Genomic DNA, 27,988 nt, shown 5'->3' on the forward strand with positions numbered 1-27,988 from the left:
TTTTTTTTGGGAACTCTTCAATTTATCTATCTATCAATACTACATAAAAGGTATTGAGCCTCCACAAACCCCCAATTCTAAATTCTTAATATTGTGCTTTTGTATTTATTTAAATTGAGGGAGAGGGATAACATGGGGAGGGGTGGAGAGAGAACATGGGAGGGGGTGTGGAGATTTTAACAGAGATTCCTCCAATGCGGAGTGGAAAGTTGGGCATTATTAGATGGAAAAGAATTGTTCACATTTTTCCATTCGAGTCAATTTCACTCGACTTCCAAAAAGAGAGGCAAATGATGAGAAATCACTGGAGACAGCAAACGGGGCGTGGAAATAGAATTTTTCCATTCGAGTCAATTTCACTCAGACTTCCAAAAAAGAGAGGCAAATGATGAGGAATCACTGGAGACAGCAAACGGGGCGTGGAAATAGAATCTTCCATGCTGTAGTCGGTGACTCGGTCGAGCATGTCGGACGGAAATGAATTCACGTTTCACGTGTTGCTTGCATTCTGAGCAACTGCTATTAAATTTTATAACTCTGGTGTCCGGACCAGTTTATACGCACCTCGACAAATCTTACAACCAATCGAGCAATTCCACCCGTTCGCTAGCGGGAGTCCTGAATGTATAACGCATGAGAGGTTTTGAACCTAATAACTTAAGAGGAAACAAACCCCAAAAGTATCTTGCCTATACCTGTTTGGTTAAAGCATAAATCCAATATTACCACTTACCATTCTTCTTTCATTACACAAATCAATGGTCAAAAAGGTAAATACAGCCCAAAAGAATCCAAATACGAGAAATACGGAAATCCCCTTAAGTTAACATCGCTTGTTTGTTACTCCAATTTCGTATGGATAAACAACAAACAAATTACCTTTAAGCAATGTACCAAACAGGCCCCAGCCTTGCCCTCCCCTTCATCCTCTCCACTTCCCTTAACATTGTGAAAGACTAAAGAGCTTGCCAAAAGTAAGACTGTGAAGCAACTAAAGAACTCAAAGAACCGCACCCCCGCAAGCACAATTAACCATACCTAACTAGACTACATTATCAAATCGAAAGTGCATTGCAGTGCATATATTTGTGCACGAAAATACCGTTGAAGAGACACTGCCAACGCCGAAAAATGGCTGCCATAACCTCACTCCAGCTTTGTTTTCAGATTGAAATAGAGCCTTTCAATAAATAGGGCTAAGAATGTTGGCTTGAGAACAGATCACCTTTCCTGGAAACTCCTTGCCACAAAACAAACAAGCACCTGCAAATACTTGGCAGGCTTATCAACCTTTTAGACCCCTTTCCAAGAATCAGATGCAGTTGAACAAGTCCCCTCCAACAAAGCAATCGATATCTGCATCAAACCTGAAGATATAAAGGTTTGAAGGAGACGAGACAAGAAAAATTTACAAACAAACACTCATCTATAGTGTACTTATTTTAGCGCGAACTTGGTTTTTGAGAATTAGAAAACATCTTTTTCGTGTTTTCGTAAAAGTCGGTTCTTTTCCAAAACTGTTCTTGTTAAGAGTTTTAAACCCCATCAAACCAAACAAGTTTTCTGAATAATTGTGCCAAAGACTGGTTCTGTTTGATTCTGAAAACAGAACCACACCAAGTCGCCTCACACAATCAGTGAAACCTGAATAAAACGATTAGGGACTATCCATCAAAGTCTGTATCTTTATGCTCAGAGAGCCAAAATAGTACATGCTACCCCATGCCTGCAATTACTTATGCAGGTAACTTGAGACAACGTGAATGGCGTCATCGTAGCAAAGAAGACACGAAATTGCAACCTCGAAAATACAGAACGACAAAAACAAGTCATTCTCACCTTCAATATTGATGCCATGACTTTCTACTCCTTCAATGTGTAGTATTGAGGAGCCAGCTCAGGTAACCACAAGTAGTCAACTCTAGACACATTCCGAATGTAATTATGATTTGTACGTACTAGTTCATCAAAAATTAAGCAGTCTGGTTTTGTCCTGAATAACACAGAAGAAGGGTGGATCTGCACCGACTGACCACTTGAAAAAACCCTGCCATTTAAAGTGAAATGTGAGATGTCTTGCAAAGGGGAGAGGAAGACCATTTCCAAATAAATAGCAAAAGCAAGATACAAATATAAAATTGAGGACATTATTTTTGGGAGAATAATTGATTCTCCCACATACATTTTGAGATGTTTGGCATAGATTTTTTGAAGGGATTATCCAAAACCAAAAGTGATTCTCCGAGGTTAAATGATTTTTGCACTCTACTTTTTTATAAGTGCACTCATAATTTTGTCTTTTAGCTATTTTATTGTGGGTAATTGAAGCACTAAAAGACAACTTTTGAGTGCATTTACAAAAAATGTGGAGAGCAAAAATCATTCCCCTTCTCCGATTCCTTTACGCACTTCGGAAAACTTTTAATGAAATTACCGCCACCTCCACCCACCACCAAATAATTTCTGTTTTCTCACAGTTCCACACAAACCAGGAAGCGAACTTTGCAGAAATCCACATCAAAAATCTATTTCTCAGATGATACTCCCATACGCTAATGTGATGCAGAATCTATTTGCCAAATCTCTCCCAAAAAAATTTAGCATCTGATTAAATCCCAAATATAGAATCCTAAACCACCTTGGATTTCATCTCCAAAACAACCTCAAGGTTTGCTAGTAAAGGTGGGCAAGGGAATCAGCATTTGGAAATAACAGGAAAGAATATACGCTATCCTTTCGAAAGTAGTTCTAGCAGTAACCCAGAAGCACCTGCTATGAGAAAAGTATTGCACTAGGTACCTGTATGTACCATCAGGCTGCTTCAAAGCTGCATTGAGGAAAAATGCAGCAGCAAGGCAACGACGAAATTGAAGCATATCGTCTCCACAAGAAGCAACATGCAGACCCATCTGTTCAACATTTTCCCGAATTTGCCTGAAACAAAGCACAAGGGATTGAAATTAGGAATGCACATCTGAGAGACTATCATATATCAGAAAGTCTCTCATGGATTAAATACGAGCATCTCCAATGCAAAACGCCTAAAATAACATGTCAAACTAAATTTTGGCATGCTACAGCTACAGAACTTAAATTGCCAAATTTTAGCAACCTTACTCCATGGCTAGAAATGCAATTCATTTAGTTTCTTCAAGAAATCCCCAATTCAAACAGCATGTGAGCCCCATTATGTGAGAAAGAGAGGAAAGTTGGCATGCCACATTTTATATGTCATAAACGGCACAAAGTATAGCATTGCCAAAAGCTGGCAACTCATTTCGCAAGTACATTGAAGCAACAAAAGATAAAGAATTGACCCATCCGCATCTGCATTGGAGATACTCTCTAGGTGAAAACGTTTAGACGATGGGCGAGTGCATCCCCAAAAAATCAAAAGTCAAATTAATAACTTTAAAATTGAAACAAACAGGAAACCAGTCATATTTTGGCTTTAAACCCAAAAAAGAGGATGTAGCTTGCCTGTGAATGTCTCGAGCTTGCCTTACGGAGCGGCTATTGATGAAATTTTCTTTGCACCATTTTCTCATGTTTTTTTCAGCTTTTTCTCTGTTGTTTCCTATCTTGCTCTTCTCAAATAACTCATCAGAAGCACGGTATACATTAATCAATGTCAGATGGTCTCCCTCCAGACTTGAGAAGCACTTTGCTGCAGTCCGAGCCTGGCCAAAAGGGGGAAAACCAGTTTGGAAAGGCTTGATTTCCAAATTAAGCTCACACACACACACACACACACACACACACACACTTACTTTATGTAAAACCTAACAGCTGCAAGAACACAAGTGACATGCATTTGAAACAAATTATCAACTGCTACCTCCTCTAGCTTCTCACGAGGCACATAGAAAATAGATTCCACTGAGAGCATTGTGACAGTTATTAACATTTCTCTCTCTCTCTCTCTCTCTCTCTCTCTCTCTCTCTCTCTCTCTCTCTCTCTCTCTCTCACACACACACACACACACTCTTTATGTAAAACCTAACAGCTGCAAGAACACAAGCGACATGCATTTGAAACAAATTATCAACTGCTACCTCCTCTAGCTTCTCACGAGGCACATAGAAAATAGATTCCACTGAGAGCATTGCGACAGTTATTAACATTTCTTCCAAGCAATTAAACTGACTAGCCAAGATCAGTGCCTTGGCATGAGTTGGATCTAACGGCAGCCGGGCCATTTGATGTCCAACTGGTTTTGACAATCTGGATTCTTCTGTTAGAGCACCTAGCAAGGCCAGTAACTCCAATGATTTGATAACAGCTTCCCTGCTCAAAGATAAAATTAATGGTGATAAATTTCTCCAAGGTATACAATAATCAAATTCAGCAAGAATAGCTTATAAAATTCAGTAAATGTTAAATGCCAATAGTTTTCTGGTACATAGCGCAGAGCAGTTTTTCGAGTATTGAAGATTGTGTGACGTGTAACTCTCAGGCTAATGCCAAGGTGATTTTTCTCTCATTTTCTTTTGGCACGGACGGATGCAAAATTCAGCTCTCTCTCTCTCTCTCTCTCTCTCTCTCTCTCTCTCTCTCTCTCTCTCTCTCTCTCAGAGAGACACACGTGCTCAACCGTAAAAGCTAATTTCCTGCACTAATTTTTAGGCAGCAAAACCCCATACTAATAACCCCAGAAGAGCTTCCTACAGTAAAGAATAGAGGGTTCTAAATCGTATTTGTCATTACTTTCTTGGAAAAAAGAGAGAGGCGGACAATCAAGGATACAAAGATATAGAGTGAATAAGCAAATACGATGAGGACCCCTAAAAATTAAATTGGGCTCAGCAAAGTAAACACAATCAGGAGTCATTAAAGTACATGAACCAATGGCCAAACCTGCAACGCTGAGCAAAGTGATTAGCAAACACATTATCTTATTTTCTCTACCTTAACGGTTTTTCCATGAAGTCAAAGCCAATAATATCATCAACACCAAGAGCCTTAAGTTGCAAAACGACTTTTGAGAGGTTGCAACGCTTGATCTCTGGAACTGTGGAATCACTGAGTTTCTCGAATTCCCTCTCTGGATAGAGGCGGAAGCACTTGCCAGATCCTTCACGGCCTGCACGTCCACTGTGATAAAACATTGCAGGCAGAAGTGAAAAACCCATTTGTCGTTGGTCTATAAAAAAAAGCAAGTAAGAAAAAACAGGGGAGGAATAACAAAATCACTAACACTAAGAAATGAAATAAGAACAAAAACTGGTGGATTTAGCCATGCATATAGAACCCAGCGTGCTGTGCTCCCTACCTCCTTTGAAGAGCCTGTGCTTTTGAAGTTGGAACAACAAGCAACGATTCCATTCCTGTACGAGCAGAGTAGGTGCGTGCTTTCACCAATCCAGGATCGATCACATACTTAATTCCAGGTATAGTTACAGATGTCTCAGCAATATTGGTTGCTAGTATTACCTAAACAGAAAATATAAGGATATTAATATTGTTAGAACAGTGCATAAGCACAATAAAATGATGGACCAAAATGCAAGTGCACTCAGCACCTTTAAGTGAATAACAAAAGGGAATGTGTAGCCTCTTCAAAATTACTGCCAAAAGAACTACGAAAATCGAAAAGCAAAAGCGGTCCAATACTAAACAGCAGAACATAATGATGCAAACCAATTCAATTGTAAGAATCAATAAGAGAGAGATAACCCCAATACTATGGAATAAAGAGCTCTAGCTCTGGAATCAATATATTAATTCATCAAAAACTACCACATGAAGGACTCACACACCTATTTTTATAGACTCAAGACTTTTCTACCACTAGATGATGCCAGAACGACACAAATACTCTATATCTACTGCATCACATTTAACAGGACTGCAGCAATATATCTCAACAGAAACATCAATCATACACATGAATCGACATCTTAGAGGATTAAATGAACCGTGAAGTACATGACAGCATCTCCAGGGACATCATATAACAACAGTCAGTGATCTATCCAGTAGATACACCTGTGAAACTTCCACAGAATTCAACAGAAACCATGTTTCTGATGCACTTGCCTGTACCTTTTTAACTCTTTATTAAGCTTCAAATAGCATACAAGCTAACCACAGGTGTGAGGTAAGTAGATTGTACCACTCACCAAAGTCATAGTCCAGTATAACTCTTGTCAGTTCACTTGACGTGCATCAGCTAATTAAGGGTATTGCCGCTGTTGATATTCACGTGCTTCAGTTACGAATAATGTTTTATATCTCATTCTTTTTTCATCAACCATGTTCGTATATATAGCTTCAGACAAGAATAATAGGCATGCTTTACAAAATTTCAAATCATATGGCACATAACAATATGTCAATTTGGACGACATTGTGCAGCATTTCTTACGAAAGTGTGGACCTCTGCAGCCTAAGTAAAGTCATTCTTAAATAATCTGCTTCAACCAAGAGAGGACACTCCTGGGAACAAATATTCATGTCCCAAAAACATTGTCAATCAGGACAGCCATAAAAAATAGTCATTACTAGTTTTTTTTTATCCAAAATCACAGTGTAAAAGGAACCAAATATTAATGTCAATAATGCTTGTCCGAAAACATACATAACCAAAAGCATCCAGATCATACACGACTGAAAAGAACTCAAACATGAATGAAAAATCTACCTTGCGAAATCCAATTGGAGCTGGCATGAAGACCTGCATCTGCTTTTCAGATGGAAGAGATGAGTATATAGGCAAAACTTTTAACTTCCGTTTTTCTTCAGGTACCTGTTGAAGTTTTTCTAGGACAAGCCTCTCGACCGATTCAATCTCCTCTTGGCCAGTAAGGAACACAAGTACATCACCAGCACCCTCTTCCAAATGTATCTACCAATATGAAAATTGAGCAAATAAAGTTATAACATTGAATTTAATGATGATAAACAATGTCTAGTAACAAAACAATTGCACAACCAACTTGATTTAAGTCAAGACCAAGATATATATAGTTTTCAGAAGGCCCTTGTATTTGGCCTCTCTTGTATATGGGCGGCATTCCCTTAATGCCTTTTTGTTAATAAATTACTTATCAAAAAAATAAAAAGAAGGCCCTTGAGACATACTTGAAGAATAACTGGAAAATTGAGTCCTCCCATGTCAAAAGAAAGGGGATGATGAAAATAAAGGAATGGCAGGAACAAAATTTCCAAAAGAGCCTTTAAAGAAACCACCACACAGACAGCAAAGAAGAAGGAACCAAACCTCCGTAGTGTATTCAGCTCAAGGTAGGACTCAAGCAAGATCAAGATAGCTATATACCATATTCCACTGTCCTAGACAAGATCTGTTTGATATTCGTATTAGGAGTTTCTGATTTTCTTCTGTAAAACAAACTCCCCTAAACATCATGATTTGTAGCCTCTTCCAAATCCCGCATAAGATTTGGCCTTATTAGATTGTTAACCACCGACTCATCTATAAACTTAAGCTATTAGAGAGATAAGCAACTTTATTATTTAAATTCTCAACACGCCCCCTCGCGTGTAGCCAGGCTCTCCCCCATAAGCGGGCTAAACATGAGTAAATTTTAATCATCAGGTAGGCGGTAAGGTTCGAACACATGATTAATTGCCTGCTCTGATACCATATTAGATTTCTTGAAGTGTTGCAACCTAAAACCAATTGGTAATGAGTGGAGAAGCCGCCCAGGCTCATATACTAGGTTTGAAGGTTATATTTAACCAATGTGGGACAAGCTCTAACACTCTACCGTACGTGCAACCCCTCACTCGCACGTGGTGAGGTAAACAAACGATTCAACACATACGACAACAATCAACGACAACAAGGGGAACCAACCATCAACGACATAGAGTCTTGTCCAAAAGACTTCGAAAACCAAGCTCTGATACCATGTTAGATTGTTAACCACCAACTCATTTAAAAGCTTAAGATGTTAGAGAGATGAGCAACTTTATTATTTATATTCTCAAAAGGCCTCAGCTCCTTAGCGGAGACATTGTTTACAGAAGGTATGCTTGCATTGGCTTTTTTAAGACTGTTTTTTTCAATAAATTTACAATTCACCCAAAATGAAATATAATACTGGGTTACTAGAGAGGCTCAATGAACAACCTGAAATATAGTTATTAAAGTGGCATCAAGGTAATCTGTCTCAGGAGCTTTAGTGTAGAATATATCAACAGGAAACTGTCGCCCTTGAACATGAACAGCTCTTGCACCACCAAAGTACTCAGAAAAACCACGTGCATCCAGACTGGCAGACATGATGATTAACTTCAATGGACTGAGCTTTAGGCCTCGGCATCGATTGAGACTACTAGCACGTTGAGAATCATTTTCTTCGTCTATCACCACTTCATTGTTTGCCTTTGTGTGATCGATATTAGGGAGTTGATTGATGGGTCCCGACCTAGCTTTCTGTACACTTTTCAGTATGCCCAGCAAGACATCAGTGTCAACAGTTCTCTCATGAGCCTCATCAACAATAACAACAGAGTACTTAGAGAGATATTTGTCCAATAATGCTTCCCTGCAAGCATAGTGAACCTTACATTAGTTTTTACCAAAATGATATCATGAAAAGCTCCAGTTAGTAAGCAACCCTATAATCAGTTCACGACTGCTTTAAAACAAAATCTGAAACTCCAACACCATAATTGAAAGACATGAAGATCCCTATGCAAACTGCGTCGTGGGACTAAATGTTAGATTTCTTGGAGGGTTCCAACCTAAAACCAATTGGCAATAGGTGGAGTAGCCTCTAGATTTTATTAACCAAGCTTAGGTGGCTTAGATGAGCGATGTGGGACAAGTCTAACACTCCCCCTCACGTGCAGCCCAGATGCACGTGGAAGTGACAAACCAGGAGCTGACTAACTGACTCGGCCGATAGAGATGACAGAGACTTTCCCACGAGAGGTGAGGCCACCCAAGACCTAGCTCTGATACCATGTTAGATTTCTTGGAGGGTTCCAACCTAAAACCAATTGGCAATAGGTGGAGTAGCCTCTAGATTTTATTAACCAAGCTTAGGTGGCTTAGATGAGCGATGTGGGACAAGTCTAACACTAAACACACCACGGGGGCTATGTTGTCACATCACACACCACCATTGCTCTAATTGTACTAAAATCCCCTGTTCCTCTTACATTCTTAAACTTGCTCTCCTTAGTGGTGAAATCCATTTCACCGAAAGTGACTTATTTGAGCTTGAAGTCCTTTAGTTATGCACTCACACTGGACCCATAATCTCCAACATAATCGTACCAGCTTGGACAATGTAGTCACATACTTTTGCTGCCATTTAAAAGCACCTCTGAAGTGAAGAGACAAATCAAGAAGCCAAAAAAAAGTATGAAACACTTTTCCAAAACATGCAACCATTGAACTAAAACAAACTAATGCGATGAAGTCGTGGATTTTTACCTCAATAACAACCCATCTGTCATGTATTTGATCCGTGTGGAACTGGAAGTCATGTCATCAAATCTAATGGAATACCCAACTCTTTGGCCCATTTCAACACCACATTCCTCAGCTACCCGTTTTGCAACACTAACAGCGGCAACACGTCTAGGTTGAGTGATCCCGATGATTTTCCCATCACGGCAGAATCCCGCATTAAATAGATATTGTGGCAACTCTACCCAAAGTAATAGCCAACATATAAAAGAAGAAGATTAGATGAAGATAAGGTGTGCAGAGGCAAAATACAAGGTGAGTAGAGTTAACATTTTTTCCCTTTTGCCCAGCGTATGGGGGGAATCTAGAATAGAGAAGAGCTTCATGGTAGTTTTGGATAGATCCTTTCATCACCCAATTTTATTTTAGTGAGCAAATTTACCATTTGGAAGAGTCGAAGGTCATTGCATAGAAACTAAATCAAGGCAAAGGGGAAATATAAGTCCCACTTGACGTAAAATACGAGACATAAACTAGAGCAGAATTATGAACATGTTACCGAGTATACATGTCTATGAATTGAATTAGATCACTAGGCAGTCAAGTTAGGACCAACGCGATTCTTTCTTCAAAACAAAAGGCTAACAGTATCTCGAAGGAGCCATTCCTCAGCTGTCTTCACTTTCTCAAGTGAAATGCACTTCTACAGTCTACACTGAGAGGTCTATTAATGAGCTAGTCTTTTTCCTTGTCTTACTCTGAATAATGCCTGAACTGTTTTCTCTTTTTATTAATGCTCATTTACCAGTTACCACTAAAAAACAAACTATCACATGAAGACACCCACTAACTATTGCATACAACTTAATCACACATTCACAGTGCATTGTTGGGGCATTTGAAGAAATATGCAATAATTTAGGACAGGAATATGCAAAAAAAAAAAAAAAACAAACATATTTCAATCTACCAAGTACCAAAGAACATATATGATGCATAACAATATGAAACACCATACATATACTCCACTGGAAACTTTCTTCAAACCCTCAGAGCCCATAAGACCAAATAGCCCAAACAGAAAGGAAATAAAAACTAATAACCACATTCATAGGGCCAAAAAACAAGAACTTACGTGTTGTTTTTCCACTTCCAGTTTCACCAACAATTATAAGAATGTCGTGACTCCTGACCTCATCCATGAGTCGTTTTTCAACTAGGAAATCATCAAGATTAGAAACCATAAGAAAGAGGACAAATTTACAAGCATGCAACACGTACAATTTTACCTCCATTATTCCTTTTGTATTCCATTGCCAATGTAAGCAAAAGTATGAATAATAGATTACATGAAGGTTTCTAAAATATAAATTCCAGGAACTTGAATTACATTAAAATACCATAAGATAGAATCTTGAATAAATGTTACGGGAAATGAGATCCTTCTCACAGGATGTCTTTGATTTTGTTCAACCAAAAATGGCCAGCATATCATTTGATTACATATTTGACGGTACCCAAATTTCATTTATATGTTCCTCCATTAAGTAAAGAGGTTGTACTAAATCTGAGTGAAACAAGGAAAGCTAAAGATTATTATCAGTTCCAAGAAGTGCTGGGAGATGATATGGCATCACAGGAACCAGCCTTTTGTCAATTATTATATTACCTATATAGAATGACACTTCAATACTCATGCTTCCTAGTATTATTAAGGCAGTTGCATATTAGAGGCAGGTGCAATGACATCCCTCCAATGTCTCGACTACAAACAAAAAATACACCACTGTGTTAAGAAATTGGACAGCCTAGTTTTTGCCAGGGGAAAACTATGCAATGACAAAAACACCACAAAGATCCAATAGGAGGGAACGACTATCTGTCCACAGCAGGTCAATAGAGATGCCCTCGAAACTTTTTCCAAGCCTTAGCTTTTTGTGAAAATAAAACATCTGTGAGCAGATTTTGGAAATTAATCGTTAAAAGATTAAAAACCACGGCCTGAATCTCCTCTAATTCCCCCGAAAAAATGCCTCAACCACAGGGAAACACCTCAGACTAACTTCTTTCAAAACTGGATATGTAACTTCGAATTCAGAACGATTAGCATTTGTAGCCCTTACTCAAATCTTGAATTATCTTCCATTTGACCAAAAAAAATTCTTTAACCATTTTTTAATTCTCGTAAAACCTCCCAAATCCTTCTCTATGATTACTCAAGCTCATATAGAAATCAGTTTAACTCTTCCATTTTTGTTACCCACATCATGAGACACTTAATCAAAATTTCCAAGACTACTTTGTGGCTTTCAAATTTACTGCTCCACCAGATTTGAAGCTTTTACTCAAGCTTTATGCCTGAATCTGGCTTGCCTAGTGCTTCATATCAAATAAAGCTTCTATTCTAAGTGAAATTTGGAGTAAAGGGCTGTAGATGATCTAAACAAAAAATTGAGCACAAAAGGGGTTGATATGTTGTATTTAATCACATGAAAAATATATATAAAAACAAACTAGAATAACAATTGAAAGGAACAGTGGAATTGGAAAGACGACGATAACTAGAGCAGTAACCAATACAAGTTTTCACCAGCATCAAATCAAAACATTAGGAAAAAGAAGTACCTGAAGCAATAGGTAGGGATTTTCTCTGCTGCGCAATCCTTTGCTTCCTGTGAGTGTATTAAAATACGTATTAGTAATAGTACTATAATGCATACACACGCACAAATAGAATGACAAAAATCAGATATGGATGGAAAGTGTATGAGACCTGGCGAAGAAGTCGGCTTTGGGGCCGCCATTGGAACCTTCGCTTCCGGCAGGGTCCATTGATGGCATCTTACGAGCGTAAAGGGAGATTGTCGCTGTGTGAGTATTATTATATATGGTCTTAAAGGAACTACTAAAACCGATATTCCCCTTTGTTTTTGGGCTATAAGACTCTTCTGCGTGCATAAGCTTTCTACCGATTACGCCCCCGGTAAAAAAGCAAGCAACGGAACTTGCCTTCGATCGCAAGCCGATGAAATTTGGTGGTTCTGATTGGAGACCCACTTGGACCTCACTGGTCGAGGCGAAACGCTAGTCTCAAAAGTACAAAGAAAGACTGCGCTCCGTTTTACTGGTATGGTGGTCGCTATTTTGAGAGAGAGAGAGAGAGTAGTCTTGCCGTCGAAAGACCAGAGCTTTCAAACCGGGCACCGCCGTCTGCGGCGGTGGTTAAAAGGGAACGGGTGGCTCGTTTGGCTAGGGAACGGGGCACCTGCTCGAACTGGGTGGCGCCGCTTTTGGGCCAGGGAAAACTGCATAAAATTTGGAAGAGAAAAAAGAGACCAAAAAACCACTTGCTCACAAAATCACTTTTTAATTTAGGGAATTTTACATGAAGTGGGAAATTTTCTAAATTTTTTTTTTAAAAATTTATTCATTATTCTACCCTTGTTTGAAAAGACAGCTAAGTTCAATCAACAACAAAACAAACATATATACTCATTTATTTTGCCTGAAACCTAGTACTATCTTTTTTCTTTATTTTTTTTCATAGTTTCGGAATTTTCCTAACTTTTTAGCGAGAAAAGGAAATAAATTCAAGAGCCATACTAGCCGATCCCCTAATGCACATAGATATTTTGTCTGTCCTGATATATCAAACGGGCAAAATGCTAATTTTAAATCATTTCCTTGTATGATGAGTCACATATTTTGGGCACAACAATTATTTCCTCATTACTGTAAAAAAACATTCAATCTAAGTAAAATTTCCCATCTCAGTTAGAACTTAGAAGAATAAAAAAAATAACTAAGAATCTAGTATTAAATAAAATGGTTTGCCGGAAAAAATAAGTTGTATACTAGAAAAATAAAAATGCGAGAAATTAAGCTGAATAGGAAAATTTTATTTGGGAATGGAAATTGAATCTGGTAGAAAAACTCAATGGAAGTCATGTCTTTGGCAATGGAAAATCTTATCCTTTTCAAATTGTAGATATTAGTAACTAAAGTTTAATTGTATTAGCAGTAATTCAAGTTTTATTTCCTATATAGCAAGTCAAGTAATAGAAAGTCAAGTTCCAATTGCTTGGACAGCGGATCAAAAAAAAAAAAATTGCTTGGACAGCCTCAAGTCTTTGCCCAAAACCGAACTCAATAGTAATTGGAGCTGTAGAATTTTTCCTTCCCCACAACTTATGGTTAAATTAAGCAAATCTTCATTTAGTAATTGGAGCTGTAGAATTTTTCCTTCCCCACAACTTATGGTTAAATTAAGCAAATCTTCATTTGAGAATAAGAATGCAAGCAGTGTAACGATTCCCTATTTTTTTCAACCAGTAGCTCTAGATCCTCCGGGCGAAAGTAGTTGTTGAACCAGTAGCGCTAGATCGAGGGCCGGATGCATATTTTTCCGGCACTCCCCATAGGCGTAAGGATCTAATTCGATTGTTTAACCCGTGATGATTATTACACGACATTGAGGAAAAACGAAAAGCCATAAAAACTAAAACCATACATCAATTTCTGATAATTTTGATTTTTTTGCACTGACACATGGAGAACTACGACATGAATGACTCGGGTTGTTGATGGGATGGTCGTGGATTCCTTTTTGCGTCACATGAGGGACACCGGGAACCATCACATTGAAAGAATCCTGATTTGTGATACTTATTACACAATCAAGCAAAATCTTGGACTTTAACAAGGCAAGGTAAACAGCTTCTGCTTCCCAGAAACTTTCCATTAATAAATATCAAAAAACAAGGATCTACGTCAGAGGTTCTTTCACAGTGCAGCAACAAGGAGTTCCAGGAGATCTAGGAGGATTTTCAACAGGAACCTTATGGTTGAACGATGGAAAGCGCCAAACGGGAACAGGATTTGAAATGGATCGGCTAGGACATCCGTTTACGGCGTGGGTGGGATTAGATTCAACCCTGCAAATGCAATGCAAAGAGTGGTCCATCAAGAGTGATCCAAATCCAGGAGCTTCCCTTTCGATAATTCAGAAACCACCAACTTAGTAGTTCTCAATGCCATTGTAAGACAGTTTCGGTTATCGGTTATGTCGAGCAGAAAACTGATATGGAAAACTTGTTTAACAAACAGTGTTTCTGGAAAGTTTTCTGAAAATGCTCTGCTCCTAAGGGAACACTTGCGCATTTCCAGATTAATGAAAACTGGTTTTCAGGCTATTGAAGACTATATGAAATCCATGGGCATTTTCGAACTTCTCATCATTTTTGTTCTCGAAAACAGAAAAATCAAGCATGAAAAGAATACCAATTAGACTAAATTTCCCCAGAGAATAGCTCTTCTTGGTGTAAAACTCTCAGAGAACAAAAGCTCCAAATAGTGGAACTTCTACATAGAGTTATGGTAGTTGTGCTTTATGCAACACATCATATTTTCTGATCAGGCAAACAATTGTGACAAGATGATGGTGAGAGATTTAGCCAAAAATAAAAAGATAAGAGGGGGGAGAGACAGAGGCTCACCAGTCATGGAGGGCAGCATTGGTAAATTCTTCACGTTGTGGCTAGTTCATCTTGCAAATGACTAGTGTGCATGAAAAAGTACTTGGCACCAGCAAGCAAAAGAAAGCTTACTAAGCTCATCGAAATGGGAACCACCAAACCCACCACCAAACTCTTAGTGTGTTCACTGCTGTCTTTACCACTGGATCTGAATGAGCCGGAGGAAATTAGAGACGGGTTCTTCATGAACGAAGAATACACATTGACTTCTTCTACAGTTAGAGCTGGCTTCAATGACTTCCTCACAGTCTGGAAGTGACGATTACAGACAACAGTGGCAGATATGTCCTCTCTCAGAGCCACGATTCCAGCTTCCCTGCATAATCCCTCAAGCTCCGCCCCTGTGAAAAGCTCGGTATCCTCTGCTATTTGTTTGAGATCAACATCATTGTCCACTTTCATTTCACGAGTATGTACATTAAGTATCTCATATCGAGCTTCTAAATCAGGTGGTGGCACATAAAGAACCTAAAATTTCATTGGAGAGAAATTAGCAACACTAATCAAAATATTGCTCTGCTTTGCTCACTTGGACGCAAAAATAAACAAGAAAAAAAGAGAGGACAGAAAATGAAGGTTGTTGGCTTTAAAAAAAAACAATGCCAATCAAAAAAGAAAAAAGGCAAGACGCTAGAAAAGGAAAACCTTGAACAAATCACAATGATATCCAAGAATTCTACAAATACCAACCTAGTTGGAGGGAAATGATTGCTTGAAGTCACCACAATATTAGTCAATAAAAAAAGACACTAGAAAAGGAAAACCTTGAACAAACCACAGTCATATCCAAGAAACCTACAAATACCGACATAGTTCGAGGGAAACTATTGCTTTAAGTTGCCACAATATTAGTCAAAATAAAAATAAAAATTGTTACTTGGGCATGTCAAGATTCACCTTGGGTAACCAATTTTGGAAAGGCAAGTGGTAGAGAAGGTTGCATGAAAATTGCAGCCGATTCATTTTCTTTTTTCGGGAATTAACAGGATCTTATATCACTAAGGAATCAACGTAGGAATGGAATGGTCATTCCATGAAATTCTTATTCTCATGTTTGGTTCACCATTAATGATGGAATGATCATTCCAAATGAAATCACTATTCACCTCAATAAAGGAATTGTCATTCCACTCAAAAAACTAAGGAATGGTCATTCCATTTCTTTGCCACACCTAAATTATTAGTGCCACTCTAAGATTCATTATTGCCACTCCAAAAATCACTATAGCTACACCAAAAATTACTATTGCCACACTAAAAATTACTTTTGCCACTCCAAAAATTGCTATTGCCACACCAAAAACTACTATTGCCACGCCATTCCATTATGGATAAGAATGGCTATTCCTAAGTACAACCAAACTTGGGAATGGAAATATATTCCAATCTCATTTCCTCCAATTCCATTCCAACTTCAATTCCGTCGTCAATTCCATTCCATCAAACCAAACACACCCTAAAAGGAAAAGAAACCAGGGACGAGTTCTGAGAAAAAATTCTTACAAGATCAAAGCGTCCAGGTCTCATAAGTGCGGCATCAATAGCATGAGGGCGATTTGTGGCTGCTAAAACAAGAATTCCCTACGGAAGAAATCAGCAAAAATTAAGTTTAGTTTGTTAATTGACTTAATTCTCACCTGTAATTTCCAAAAGGTGATGGATTGAAATCAATTGGGATCAAATTCATTTACGAAGTTCAATGCTTACTTTTGCCTGTTCTAAACCATCCATTTCAGTTAGTAGAGTAGATAGAAGCCTCTCTCCCACTGCGATGTTACTGCTTGATTTCCCTCCTCTGCCAAAGGAAAGAGAGTGACAAAAGGAAACAATAAAACCAATATGAAATAAACCCCCCATTCAAACAAGTAGAGGAAGACAACTAGACAAGCGTCAACAATAGCATAAATGAATTTGCCTACCAGCAGATTTTAACATACCATGCTGGTTGTCATTTTTTCACAAAGCGAAGTAAAAGGAGGAAAGACTTGTGAAGCAAGAGTACTTATTAGGTCGCACATGCACGCAAACATTGAACTATCACTGCACGTGATGACATCATAAAACCTCCATTTATTTGCACATACCAAAATTGACACTTACATGAACCTAAAACTTGAAGTAAAAGAAGGAAGGTTATCCTTGTGTAAAGACAAGTCATGTTCAGTTTTAATTGACAATAAAAAGTGCCCAACCAAATGAAGACAGAACGCTAACCTTTTGGCAGCAACAACATCTGCCTCATCAAAGAATATTATGCTTGGTGCTGCAAGGCGAGCTCTCCGAAACGTATTCCGCAACAAAGCTTCACCCTCTCCAACATACATTGAGTATAATTCTGCACCACTGATTCATCATTCATGAATTTTCATGACATCCAACTATAAAAAATACTGATCAGAAATTTAAAAAAAAAAAAACCCTAGCTAAAGCAGGTCGTATTCCAAATTCACATGGATGGATATTTACGATTATCCTGCTGCTTATGTACCAACAAACAAAGCATTTAGAGGGGTGATAAGAGGGGCCGGGAACAGTAGAGGATGACAACATAATTTCTCAATGGAATGTAATGTTTCCAAAATCTAAAGCTCGGGAGAGGAAAAGGTAATGTCTCGAAGACATGGAAGGTGTTGGCAAACAATGAACTTCTAAAATCAAAGCTAATATCCAATTATGAAGCAAACTTGGACAACAAAGAGAGGCAACACATTCATACCCAAAAAAGCTACTGCCAACTAATCTCACTCTATTGCCAGCCATATCAACTGTATGCCTACCCTCAAGTTGACATTGACCTTCTCCTGACCGTCCCCACCCCCACCCAAAAATGAAAAGGTTAAGCTATCACAATGTAATATTTGCCAGTTCATCATTTGAACCATCCCAAATCTATTTATCAAGCTGAAGAGAATAAAAGAGGATCAAACCTCAAGGAAAAAAAAGAAGCTTGTGCAGCATGAGCTGCAGCTTTGGCAAGGGTAGTTTTTGAGCAGCCTGGAGGTCCATGAAGAAGGATCCCACGGACAGGTGATACTCCCAGCCTTGAAAACGCAGCAGAATGTTTTAAAGGCCACTCAACAGCTTGCTGTAGCTTTTTCTGTTCCACATATGGAGACGTCGTCAGAGGTCAGTTAGAGTTTCACATCAAATACATAATTCATTATTTGTTGATTGGCATCTCATAATTTACAGCTTCTTTTTTCTGTCTTACTTTGGGTTTTTTCAAATTTTTTTATTAACTTAAGGTAAACAATTCTTACTTCTCTATTTCGTCTCAAAACAAAATATAAACCAAATGGACAAGGGTTCACTAAAGACAAAAATAAGGCAATTTGGACTGGCTTATTTTCAGATTTGGACCATAAGTGTTGACTCTCTCAGTTTCTCTTGTCCAAACGAGTCGATAACCATAATATGTTGACTCGAAGCGAAGATAAGTTCACTAAAAACAGAAATAAGGCTAAGAGGGTAAAAAAAAGCCAAGGCATCCCACACATTTGACGGTCACGTACCTTTAAATCTTTCAGTCCTCCAATATCCTCCCAAGAAACCTTGGGAATTTCCACAGTGACACCCCTCGTTATGCTCGGGCCCACAACAGATCTTGCATGCTTCCAGTCCTCCATTGTTAAGCTAGGCATACCAGCTTCCTCATTTGTTTCTGAAGATTTTTGCACTGCACGCATGGCAGCCTCACGACACAAAGCTTCCAAATCAGCCCCAACGTAGCCATTGCAAGAGGCAGCTATGGCTTGCAAATCAACACTGGTATCCAAAGGAATCTTCTTTGTATAAAGCTGCAAAATGCATTAGATGGGAACAAACTATCACCTTCAATTCCATAAGAACCTTATTCAGCATTAGGTTGAGTAACAGTTGAGTATTCCAGATGAGCAACCATTGGTCATGTGGCTGGTGGGCAACACAGAATACGTTCCACAAACAAACTCCTAAAATGTTAAAATCTCACCTTAAGTATCTGAAAGCGTTCTTCTTCATTAGGTGTAGTAACTTCTATTTCGGCATCAAAACGCCCTGACCTTCTGAGAGCAGGGTCAATTGAATCCACTCTTTGTACATGAAAACCAGATACCAATAATAAACTTTATGGTATATGTGAAACTGAAATCCAAATAAATAAAATTAAGGATCTAATGAACGATGCATAAGCAATAATACCTACAATGACACCAGTAAAGGAGTTAGCTATGGTCTCTCTCCAAATTGGCTTGGAAATTCAAACAAACATGGTAGTATGCAACTAAGTGTGGGAATTTTTTCCAGACTAAACATTCTTCAAGTGATTTTAGATGCTTCACCAACGCAGCAATAAGCAAGAGAAAAACTGGTTTTTACTTTGCAATGTCATTCCTTTTAAGCCCTCTACCGATGCATTGGCTGAGCTTCAGTACAACTATGTACCAGATACATCCAAAGAACTATGAAAAGGGTTTTTTTTTTTTTGCTTTATCACAATTAGCTACAACCTCAGGGGCAGGGTAAAAAGACAAAGGGTAAAGACTGCGGGAAGAACTTGTAATCAGAGAGAGATTAAATTGGGAGACAAAAAACAAAATGGTATTTGTTAAGTTACCAATTGTCCCAAAAGCTTAAGACGTTAGGAAATGGACACAACAACATATATATTCAACACCCTTCCTCATGTGCAACCCCGTCTTGCACATGGAGATGCAAACATACATACATAACGTGAAAGAATGCAAAGGAGAGAAGCATAATGCAAACGGGGAACAAATGCTACCAGAGAGAGTTAAACTCAAGACCTCTCGCAACTGGAGGAGTTCTGATACCATGTTAAGTTATCAATTGTCGCAAAAGCTTAACCTGTTAGGAAACGGCCCAACAATATATATCAAGCTATTCAGTATTATCCTCGCACTGACTAATTTTTTAGGGAAGAAATCCACCACCGGAGACTCAAATTTATGGCATTGTAGGACATCGTACAGACAATTCTAATATTTAACCATGAGTCCATCAGCTTGCGCATTTAACCAAAATCATTCAACGGAAACTACTTGGTCTCAGACAATTAGGCCAACCTCTTATTAGATATCAAATTGGTAATGGTGTGCAAACCTTTTTCTGGTGGGATAATTGGCACCCAATTGGTCCCTTGTATGCTAGACTTGGTGATAGGGCGGTGAACAATGTGGGCAGATCTCTTAGAGCTAAGGTGGCTTCCATAATCGACAATGGGTACGAAACCCCCTTATCCAAACTATTATCACTCAAACTCCTCAGAATCTCATCCCTCATCCTGATAGAGAGGATTTTGTTCTCTGGTTGCCTCACCCTAGTGGTTTTTTCAACACTAAATCTGCATGGGAAGCTATAAGGGAGAATTTTCCAGTCCAACCCTGGCATAAGATTATGTGGGGCTGTCATATTGTTCCTTGTTGGTCTTTTATTCTCTGGCTGGCTGTGCTTCGTAGACTCAATACTAAAGACAGGTTGAAAAGCTGGGGGGTATGGCAGTGGATGGGGTATGTTGTTTTTGTCAGAATGAAGAGGAATCTCACCAACATCTATTCTTTGCATGCTCGTATTCCGTAGCAGTTTGGCAGCAATTGATGGCTAAGAACAGAGTCTTGACCATGCCTAACCAACTAGAAGATGTTCTTGATTGGTTACGAACTTCTGTATCTGGGGGAGATCTCAACTTCATAAGTTCGAAGTGTACTCTGGCTACAACAGTTTATGGGTTATGGCAGGAAAGAAATTCTCGTATCTTTCGTGCGGTGACTAAGGGACATGCTCAGGTCATAGTTGTTAAAAACCTACGATACACGATACGTATCCCATCATGTATCTTTTTGTATAAAAATCCTACGATATGACCGCATATCCTACGATTTATACACGCATCCTAATTCTATACGTATCCTACGATTACTTATTCGAAAAAAGTCGGACCTTATTTCAAGAAGCGGAACCCCAAATGCATTAATCTAACCCGTTTAATCTAATTATGACATCTTTCAAACCCTTTGATAGAAATTCAACCTCAATGTAAGTCTTGTAAAAGAAAGAACCATACTTCGATTGTATTTTGTCTTACTTTTCTTTTCCTAACAAAGGGGACATAAAGCCTTAATGTAATAGGTCCCAGTTGAGAGACTTGAAATTTTGCATCTTAAATTTATTTATTTTTTAAATGTAAGCATAGTTTGTTGGTGTTATTAGGTGTATCTACTAGTTAATTATATTTTAATTATGATTAACGTTGTTGAAACATAAACTAAATTTAGTATATTGACAAAGTTACAATTGACAAAACCCAAATATGATAGATATTATCGAAAAAGATATAAATATCTAGTCTTTAGAAACTCTAAAATATCTGGCTGAGAAGCTCTAGAATATCCTTGTGAAATATCTATCCTTGTGAAATATCTAGAGTTTTTTTGTGAGAATTAGTCTCATGTGTAATTCTAGAATTACCTCAAAGTTTATCTTGTATGAAAATATCTTTGTACTAGAGTCTTCCATGAAATAGTACAAATAGGCATGGGTTCTAACCATTTGTACCAAGCCAAAAAAAAGTTTGAGTTCAAGTGCAATTCAAATAGTTTTCTTCCCCACTCTTGTCTTTAGTATTCTCACTCTTCCTAAAATATTGTCCAACTACACAATAGAAACTCCTACTCTTCTAGTAAACGTATCTCAAGATACACGCTACGTATCTCAATACAAACTATACCAGTGAAAAAACGATACACGATACGTATCCCGATTTGAAAACATTGGCTCAGGTAGCTGAAGGGATTATAAATGGCATCTGGGATTTCCTTAGTTCAAGAAGGAAGATGAAAAACTCCACTCAAAACAAATACATTTGTGAGATGCGAGGGCTATCAGATAGGATTCTACAATCTGTATAGATAGGGTAGGATTGTTGTTCTTGTTTCCTACTTTGTAGTAGCTACTGTAATTTGTGTCTTGTTAGGAAGCCTATCCCTAGTTATTTGTTCTTGGTTGGAGCTTAATAAAAGATTGTGCACTTATCAAAAAAAAAAAAAATTCGTTCAACGAATATGATCGAGAACATAGATATAAATACCAAAGGAAGTTCTAAAATATTGATGCATTGATTGATGAATAAAATCATCTGATAATTTTGATGAAAAAGTCTAGTCAAGTAACATAGAATGAAGATGTTTCCCATGATACAAAACAATTTACAAAGCATCCGTTATTGGCTAACAAAATTGAATCCTGGGCCAACCTTTACCAATTTAAATTGCAAGACTACAATGAAACCCTTTACCACAGTACTTCAAAGAAACATTCGTACACTCTTTGAGATTTCTAAATAAGATGAAAGAATGGCCAAATGCAACTATCCAGCAACAAATTACAACTATCCAGCAACAAGGTGGGCCTTCAGCACAAATAAGTACAGCATTAACCTGTTTGTAGATGCCACCACAACCACTTGCAGCTTAGATTTTGCTGATGGCTTGTTGGAGTCCATCAGCATAAAAAGCTGAGATGCTACACGAATATCTTGCTCTCTTCTGCATTTCAAGAGTAAACGAATTGTGTAAGCAGGTGCATATAGATGATGGCATGATTCTCTACTCTGAATATTGTTTTTTTCTCACTTTTCTCAGTAGTTTCACCAAGATAGCAAGAGAACAAAGAAATGGTCAGTTAATCAAGAGAAAGTACTTTGTTACCAAACTCATCATCATTAGCAAGTACAACCTATAGAATGTATATCAATCGAAAAGATAATTCATAGTTGGCTCAAGCTCAGTCAGTTGTCACATGCCTAGAATCACGGCGAGGACAAAGTGCATCAATTTCATCAATGAAGATAACCGATGGCTTGCCCAACTTTGCATGAGATGATGCTTCAGCAAAAGCGTCTCGCAAAATTCTCTCACTTTCTCCAGCATGTGCCCTGTGAACAGAATGGGGACTGCAAGATACACGCCACAAACCATAATAACACAAATTACCACACCTCACAAAATAACTTATCGGAGAGCAGACATTCCAAATCGAATTTAGAGCTCCATTTTATTTTCTAGCATTTCAAGGCCTCAAGGGCCAATCTGAATGATGTCATTGTTGAAAAGGCAAGAATGGTAACTGTAGTAATTGCCCGTATAGTGACCATTTTGACAAATACTCAATACTTCCCATCAAACACCATTTCATGTAGGTTATGTTTCATTTCCGGAGTAGAAATTGGATTGGAAACAAATCCAAAGAGACTGCATTCTCGTCATTAAAACATACAACAAACAGAGGAGAGATTACATATCCTTACATAACCAATCCCGCAAAACATGGAATACACTAAAATTTGGTAACCAGCTCAATATAATCCCATGTGATTACTCACATATCCTCCTACATATCCTTACATAACCAATCCACAAAACATGGAATACAGTACCTTTGTCTAATCCGCTCACCAGTAGTCCAGTATAATTAGGCCCCGTTCCAGAAACCTTCTTAAAAAATAAGCAGCTTATTTCATATTTTCAAACTCAAAAATAAAGTAAATGAAAAATAATTTTTCAATTTTTTTTGCATCGTATAAAAGATCTCGATGAGATCTTCCAAAACAGATCCATATTACATATTTTTATATTTCAATAAGTCCATAATATTTGAGTTTGAAATTGCCTTCTTAAAAAATAAGGGCTTTTTCTTGGTTCCGGAACGGAGCCTTACTTAATTAGGGCTCACTTTAAGAACTTTTTTGTGACTTTTTGGCATGGTCTTTTTTGTTCTGTTCTCTTAAGTTGTACTAGATTTGGGTATAATTTTATGTCACATCATTCGGCTCGACGAAGGGAATCAGAAAGAAAGTCTTTTAGTGCCTTTTTGGTTATCTTTAGTGAATTTTTATAAACTTTGGACTATATTTTTATACTTTCCCATTCTCCTATTTTGAAGGAATGCTCTGCCTGGCCTAGCTTTTTTGTGACTTTTTGGCACGGCCTTTTCGGTTGTTTGTCTCCTAGTTTCTACTATATTTGGATATAATTATTGCATTACGTCGTTCTCTCAAACATAAACTTAATGTCCATATTCAGAATGATCTAAGGCTATGGAAGATTTGATACACAACACCATCAGATGACCAAACCTTCATGGTCACCCAAGATGTCCAACAATGTGAAAGGAATGAAGCAATAGCAACTGCACAAACCATTCTATAATTACCAGAGCATCTCTGAGTTATTGTTGTGTGAAAGTCAAAGGAAACAAAATGTGCAAACACGAAGAATCCAGTACCTTATAACAATTAAATGTGCACCGCATTCGCGAACCACCGCTCGAACCAAGCTCGTCTGAGACAATTCAAAAGAACAGGGGAGGCCCCAAAAAAAAAAAAGATGAAATTTTCAAAAATCGACAACAGAGAGATTCTAAACCAATCATTAAGCTGATATTTTCACCAGTTAGCACGAGATAGAGATAAAAATTGAATACAAAGATGGTACCTTTCCGGTGCCAGGGGGGCCGTAGAGCAGCAAACCTCGAGGCCACTGAAGAAAGTACGTCAATTTAGAAGTTATACTATCATCAATTGATAATCTCGAAGAGAGAGAGAGAGATGTACTCTTAGGCCGAGCTTTCGGGACTGACGGGAGTAGAGGAGAGGGAAGGTGATGAGTTCCCTAAGGGCTTGAAGCGCTTCGGCGTTGCCGCCAACGGCCTCTTCTGCTCTAAACTCGCTGCTGTCGCCGGTGGTCGTGCTGTTGCTTTTGCTAGCTTCCATGTTTGTGCGCGCGCGTGTGTATGAATGTGTGTGATTCGGATCGTCTGTCCCAATTACTAATTTTCAGTTTGAATAAGCACTTGTGGATCTATAGTCATCTCACTTGAGTGCGTGAGATGGTTTGCTCGGTTACAGAAGTGAGAAGGCGGTGGTGGTTGAGGGGAAGTGAGAGACGGCGGCGCGGAGGCTGGACGAAGCTACGGTGGTGTGCGTTGCTGTAGATGTGAGCAGCAGAGAAGATGACAAAGGGGGGGATTAGGTGTAGTTCGACAGACGATCCGATTTGCACGGAGAGAGAGAAAGGGAGAGAGAGAAAGTGAGAGAGAGAGAGGAGTACAGCTGCCGTGTGCGTGTACGAGAGAAAGCAAAAATGCTACAAACACAACGTACGGACACACAACTCTTCGCACAACCGCTGACGTCATCCAAAAAACGACGTCGTTTTTCTAAAAAAAAGAAGAAGTCGGGAACAGAACACCGTTTTCTCCTTTCCCTTCCCCTTCCCCTTCTGTTCCCAGTTCGACAACGACGATTAACAGAGAAAATCCCGTTCCCAGTCCCCTCCACCACTGGAGACCACCACAACCCACTTCCCTCCACCACCGGCGACCACCACAACCCAACCCCAGCGCTCTCCCATCGCCATTGACCGTCATCACCATCGGGCTTCTGGGCACTTCGACCGTCACGAAGGTCTCTCTCTCTCTCTCTCTCTTTGTTCGATTATTACCCTTAACTGAGTTGAGGAAAAAAAATCCTAAATTGAGTTGATGAAAAAAAAAACCCTAATTCGAAAATTTGGGTTTCAACTCAAAAATTAGGGTTTAAATTCGAAAATTATTCAATACGTTTCTGTGATACAACTCAAAAATTAGGATTAGGATACAACCAGAGATTTATTCAATAAGTTTCTGTGATTGCTTGTCGAATCAAATCGATGTTGATGAACTGATGCTGTATTGATTTTCCTTGCTGTTGGTGTTGTTTTGAGGAGGTTTTTCGGACTTAGCTTGTTCGAAAATGTAAAAATTTGTGTGTCCGAAATTAGAAAGACAGTTTTTTTGCTTTTAGTTGTACTAGTTTGATAACATCCTCATAGTTATTTCCATAGCTTGTTTCTTTTGTAGATGTCTTATTGCCATTTCCAAGAGGATAGTATTCCGTAGTTTGTGAATTACGATCTGATGCCTACTTTTATGAAACTTAAAAGCATTTTCCGTGATAATCATGTAGTTGCAAGCAGTGCTGGAGTCAAATTGCGGAAGATTTTCTGTTGCTAATGACTGTAAGACTAAGGTGGACAGCGCTATTTCTTTCATGTTCTATAGCTCATACATTATTTTTTGGGTCATCAAGCTCATACATCATTCACCATTGATACCAGTTCTTATTCGTTTTGTAGGAGGTGCTTGGAGCTGGTGTTGAGTATTTGTTTGGGGACCTATTTAATCGTTGTTTGTTGTCTTAGTCATTGAAGGATTTAACAAACTTCATTAGTAATAGCTAACAGTGTTTCTCATGACATTTAATGTATACACATAACACAACATATGCAGAACCAAAAGTATCCCCTATTGCCCTCCAACTCCAAGTATTTGGTTTTTTGGCAGGAGCGGTTGTTATGTTTAGAGGGCACCAAGGCAGTACAAGTGCAGTGAAGTTTCAGTCCCTATCCCAACTACTGAGTTTTGGGGTGGTTTCGGGGCTCAAAGAGAGTGATGCTCTGCCCATTTAGTTTGCTTCCAATTAACCTTTCAAAGCCAGTCTTTCTCGTGCGGTGTTGGGGACTCGAAAAGGCAGTGAAAGAGATTGGAGCTATTCAGATGAATCAAAAGGCAAGAAGTGAATGAAAACAAGTGCCCCAGTGAAAGAAAACACTTCACGGTGGTCCATTAAATAAACTTGACGTACTTAATCAATTGCCAGAAAGAAGAAGCAAGGACGTAAGCCTTCATAAGATTACGACAAATTGTGTAGCTGCTGCTGTACAAAACCAACTGGAGTTCACAAGTCAAAATCACAAGCAGCATTGGTATAAATCTGAATTACAATTCGTATTCTTTGAAGGCACTTACAGTTGCTACAAATATATACACCTAAAGTGAAGCATTGGTTTTAGGGTTAATGCTAAGTCTTCACAGCTAAAAAAACTTGGATTGATACACCAATTTCTGTAACTATGTGTGAGAACTGGGTAGAATATGACATAGAAAATAAGAGAATTTGAACCAAAGGGCACCAATGGAGCTTGCTAGCAGTGCATGAGAATACAGAGAAAAAACAAGCATTGATACACAATTTCTGTTCAATTAGCATCTTACCTATTTGCATGAAGACCTACCAAGTACATGTAAGTTACGTAACATCACTCCAAATCCTTGAAAAGTTTAGGGGTCAATTTCAAAGTAATATCACCATAAGGCTCTTTTTATTGTACGTCCACAAGCCCATGACTTTTTAAAACATACCACAGTAATTACCAACTTTTATCACTAGCCAACTTCAAAGTAATATCACATATCTCCAATTCTCATGAAAAAGAACAGGTAGTTTGAAACATGGATATTTCAAGCTGGGACAGCAAGAGCAAATAGATTATTGCCATGAGCAGAATGCTTCAAAATGTACAGTTTAAACTTAGGGGGTATCAACTCAAAAATATCTTTCTCCCAAGTACTCGGGCAACCCTATTCTGCCATTTCCCTCTATGAATGGCCAGTGAGGAGCAAATAGATTATTGCCATGAGCAGAATGCTTCAATCGGTCCGCATCAGAATAGATGTACATCATAACTGATGAAAACATTTCAAGTACTTTCCTATTAGAAGTTTCATGGTCAGTAGAAACCCAAACTACAGTATAAACTAAATGTACAAGTTCTTGCAAACCATTCATATAGACCGACAAAATGGTATCAATTTTCAAAGATTACCAACACAATAAACCACTATTCTGGGGTTAACAACTCCAATTTAGGGTTTCTCAAATTTTCGAATTAGGGGTTTCTCAAATTTTAGGTTTTTTTTTTTGTTTTTGTTTTTGCAGCACAACAGTTTAGGGTTTCTCAAATTGAAGCTCTCTAATTGATGAGGATGAGGAGTAAATAGTGGGGGTAATCTATCTACTTGAAACAAGGGGGGAGAGAGAGAGAGAGATCTTTGTGGTGGGGGTAAGTACTCTGAAATCGGTGGTGGTGGCGGTCGACGGAGGTGGGGGAGCTCCGGGATTGGGTTGCGATGGTCGCCGGTCGCCAGTGGTGGCAGTCGCGCCCTCTCTCTCTTCTCTGAAATTTTGAGCGTCAA

The 27,988-nt window shown here is 38.5% G+C and overlaps 3 protein-coding genes and 1 long non-coding RNA gene across 7 annotated transcripts; 2 read left to right on the top strand and 2 right to left on the bottom strand.

Annotated features, from left to right (window-relative positions):
* Nucleotides 1-722: 722 nt before the first annotated feature.
* Nucleotides 723-12,733, bottom strand: LOC131301047 (pre-mRNA-splicing factor ATP-dependent RNA helicase DEAH10-like). 2 transcript variants are annotated; one of them, XM_058327155.1, is made up of 13 exons: nucleotides 12,160-12,733; nucleotides 12,012-12,058; nucleotides 10,522-10,602; nucleotides 9,411-9,627; nucleotides 8,097-8,514; nucleotides 6,645-6,848; nucleotides 5,274-5,434; nucleotides 4,910-5,095; nucleotides 4,057-4,288; nucleotides 3,481-3,680; nucleotides 2,800-2,934; nucleotides 1,840-2,047; nucleotides 723-1,356 (listed from the first exon to the last, which is right to left on the bottom strand). In XM_058327155.1, exons 1-12 carry the CDS (start codon nucleotides 12,342-12,344, stop codon nucleotides 1,864-1,866), a joined length of 2,250 nt encoding a protein of 749 aa, XP_058183138.1. In that variant the 5' UTR covers nucleotides 12,345-12,733; the 3' UTR covers nucleotides 723-1,356; nucleotides 1,840-1,863. The 2 variants fall into 2 exon arrangements, with proteins under 2 accessions (XP_058183138.1, XP_058183137.1); XM_058327154.1 differs by having other exon boundaries at nucleotides 723-1,367; nucleotides 12,160-12,718.
* Nucleotides 12,734-13,872: 1,139 nt separating this feature from the next.
* Nucleotides 13,873-25,027, bottom strand: LOC131301049 (cell division control protein 48 homolog B). The gene is made up of 13 exons (XM_058327158.1): nucleotides 24,528-25,027; nucleotides 24,409-24,453; nucleotides 24,200-24,255; nucleotides 22,719-22,868; nucleotides 22,354-22,461; nucleotides 18,891-18,990; nucleotides 18,433-18,717; nucleotides 17,848-18,017; nucleotides 17,135-17,263; nucleotides 16,628-16,715; nucleotides 16,424-16,501; nucleotides 14,882-15,388; nucleotides 13,873-14,320 (listed from the first exon to the last, which is right to left on the bottom strand). Exons 1-12 carry the CDS (start codon nucleotides 24,684-24,686, stop codon nucleotides 14,912-14,914), a joined length of 1,845 nt encoding a protein of 614 aa, XP_058183141.1. The 5' UTR covers nucleotides 24,687-25,027; the 3' UTR covers nucleotides 13,873-14,320; nucleotides 14,882-14,911.
* On the top strand, nucleotides 17,907-27,986 carry LOC131301051 (uncharacterized). 3 transcript variants are annotated; one of them, XR_009191155.1, is made up of 3 exons: nucleotides 17,907-18,046; nucleotides 25,920-25,982; nucleotides 26,089-26,271. It is a non-coding gene; the product is annotated as an uncharacterized LOC131301051 (long non-coding RNA). The 3 variants fall into 3 exon arrangements; XR_009191152.1 differs by lacking the exon at nucleotides 17,907-18,046 and adding an exon at nucleotides 25,183-25,379; XR_009191154.1 differs by having other exon boundaries at nucleotides 25,920-27,986.
* LOC131301050 (uncharacterized) lies at nucleotides 18,997-21,928 on the top strand. The gene is made up of 2 exons (XM_058327159.1): nucleotides 18,997-20,703; nucleotides 21,697-21,928. Exons 1-2 carry the CDS (start codon nucleotides 20,413-20,415, stop codon nucleotides 21,823-21,825), a joined length of 420 nt encoding a protein of 139 aa, XP_058183142.1. The 5' UTR covers nucleotides 18,997-20,412; the 3' UTR covers nucleotides 21,826-21,928.
* Nucleotides 27,987-27,988: the final 2 nt, after the last annotated feature.

This window comes from Rhododendron vialii, chromosome 9a, assembly GCF_030253575.1.
Source record: "Rhododendron vialii isolate Sample 1 chromosome 9a, ASM3025357v1".
NCBI lineage: Eukaryota > Viridiplantae > Streptophyta > Magnoliopsida > Ericales > Ericaceae > Rhododendron > Rhododendron vialii.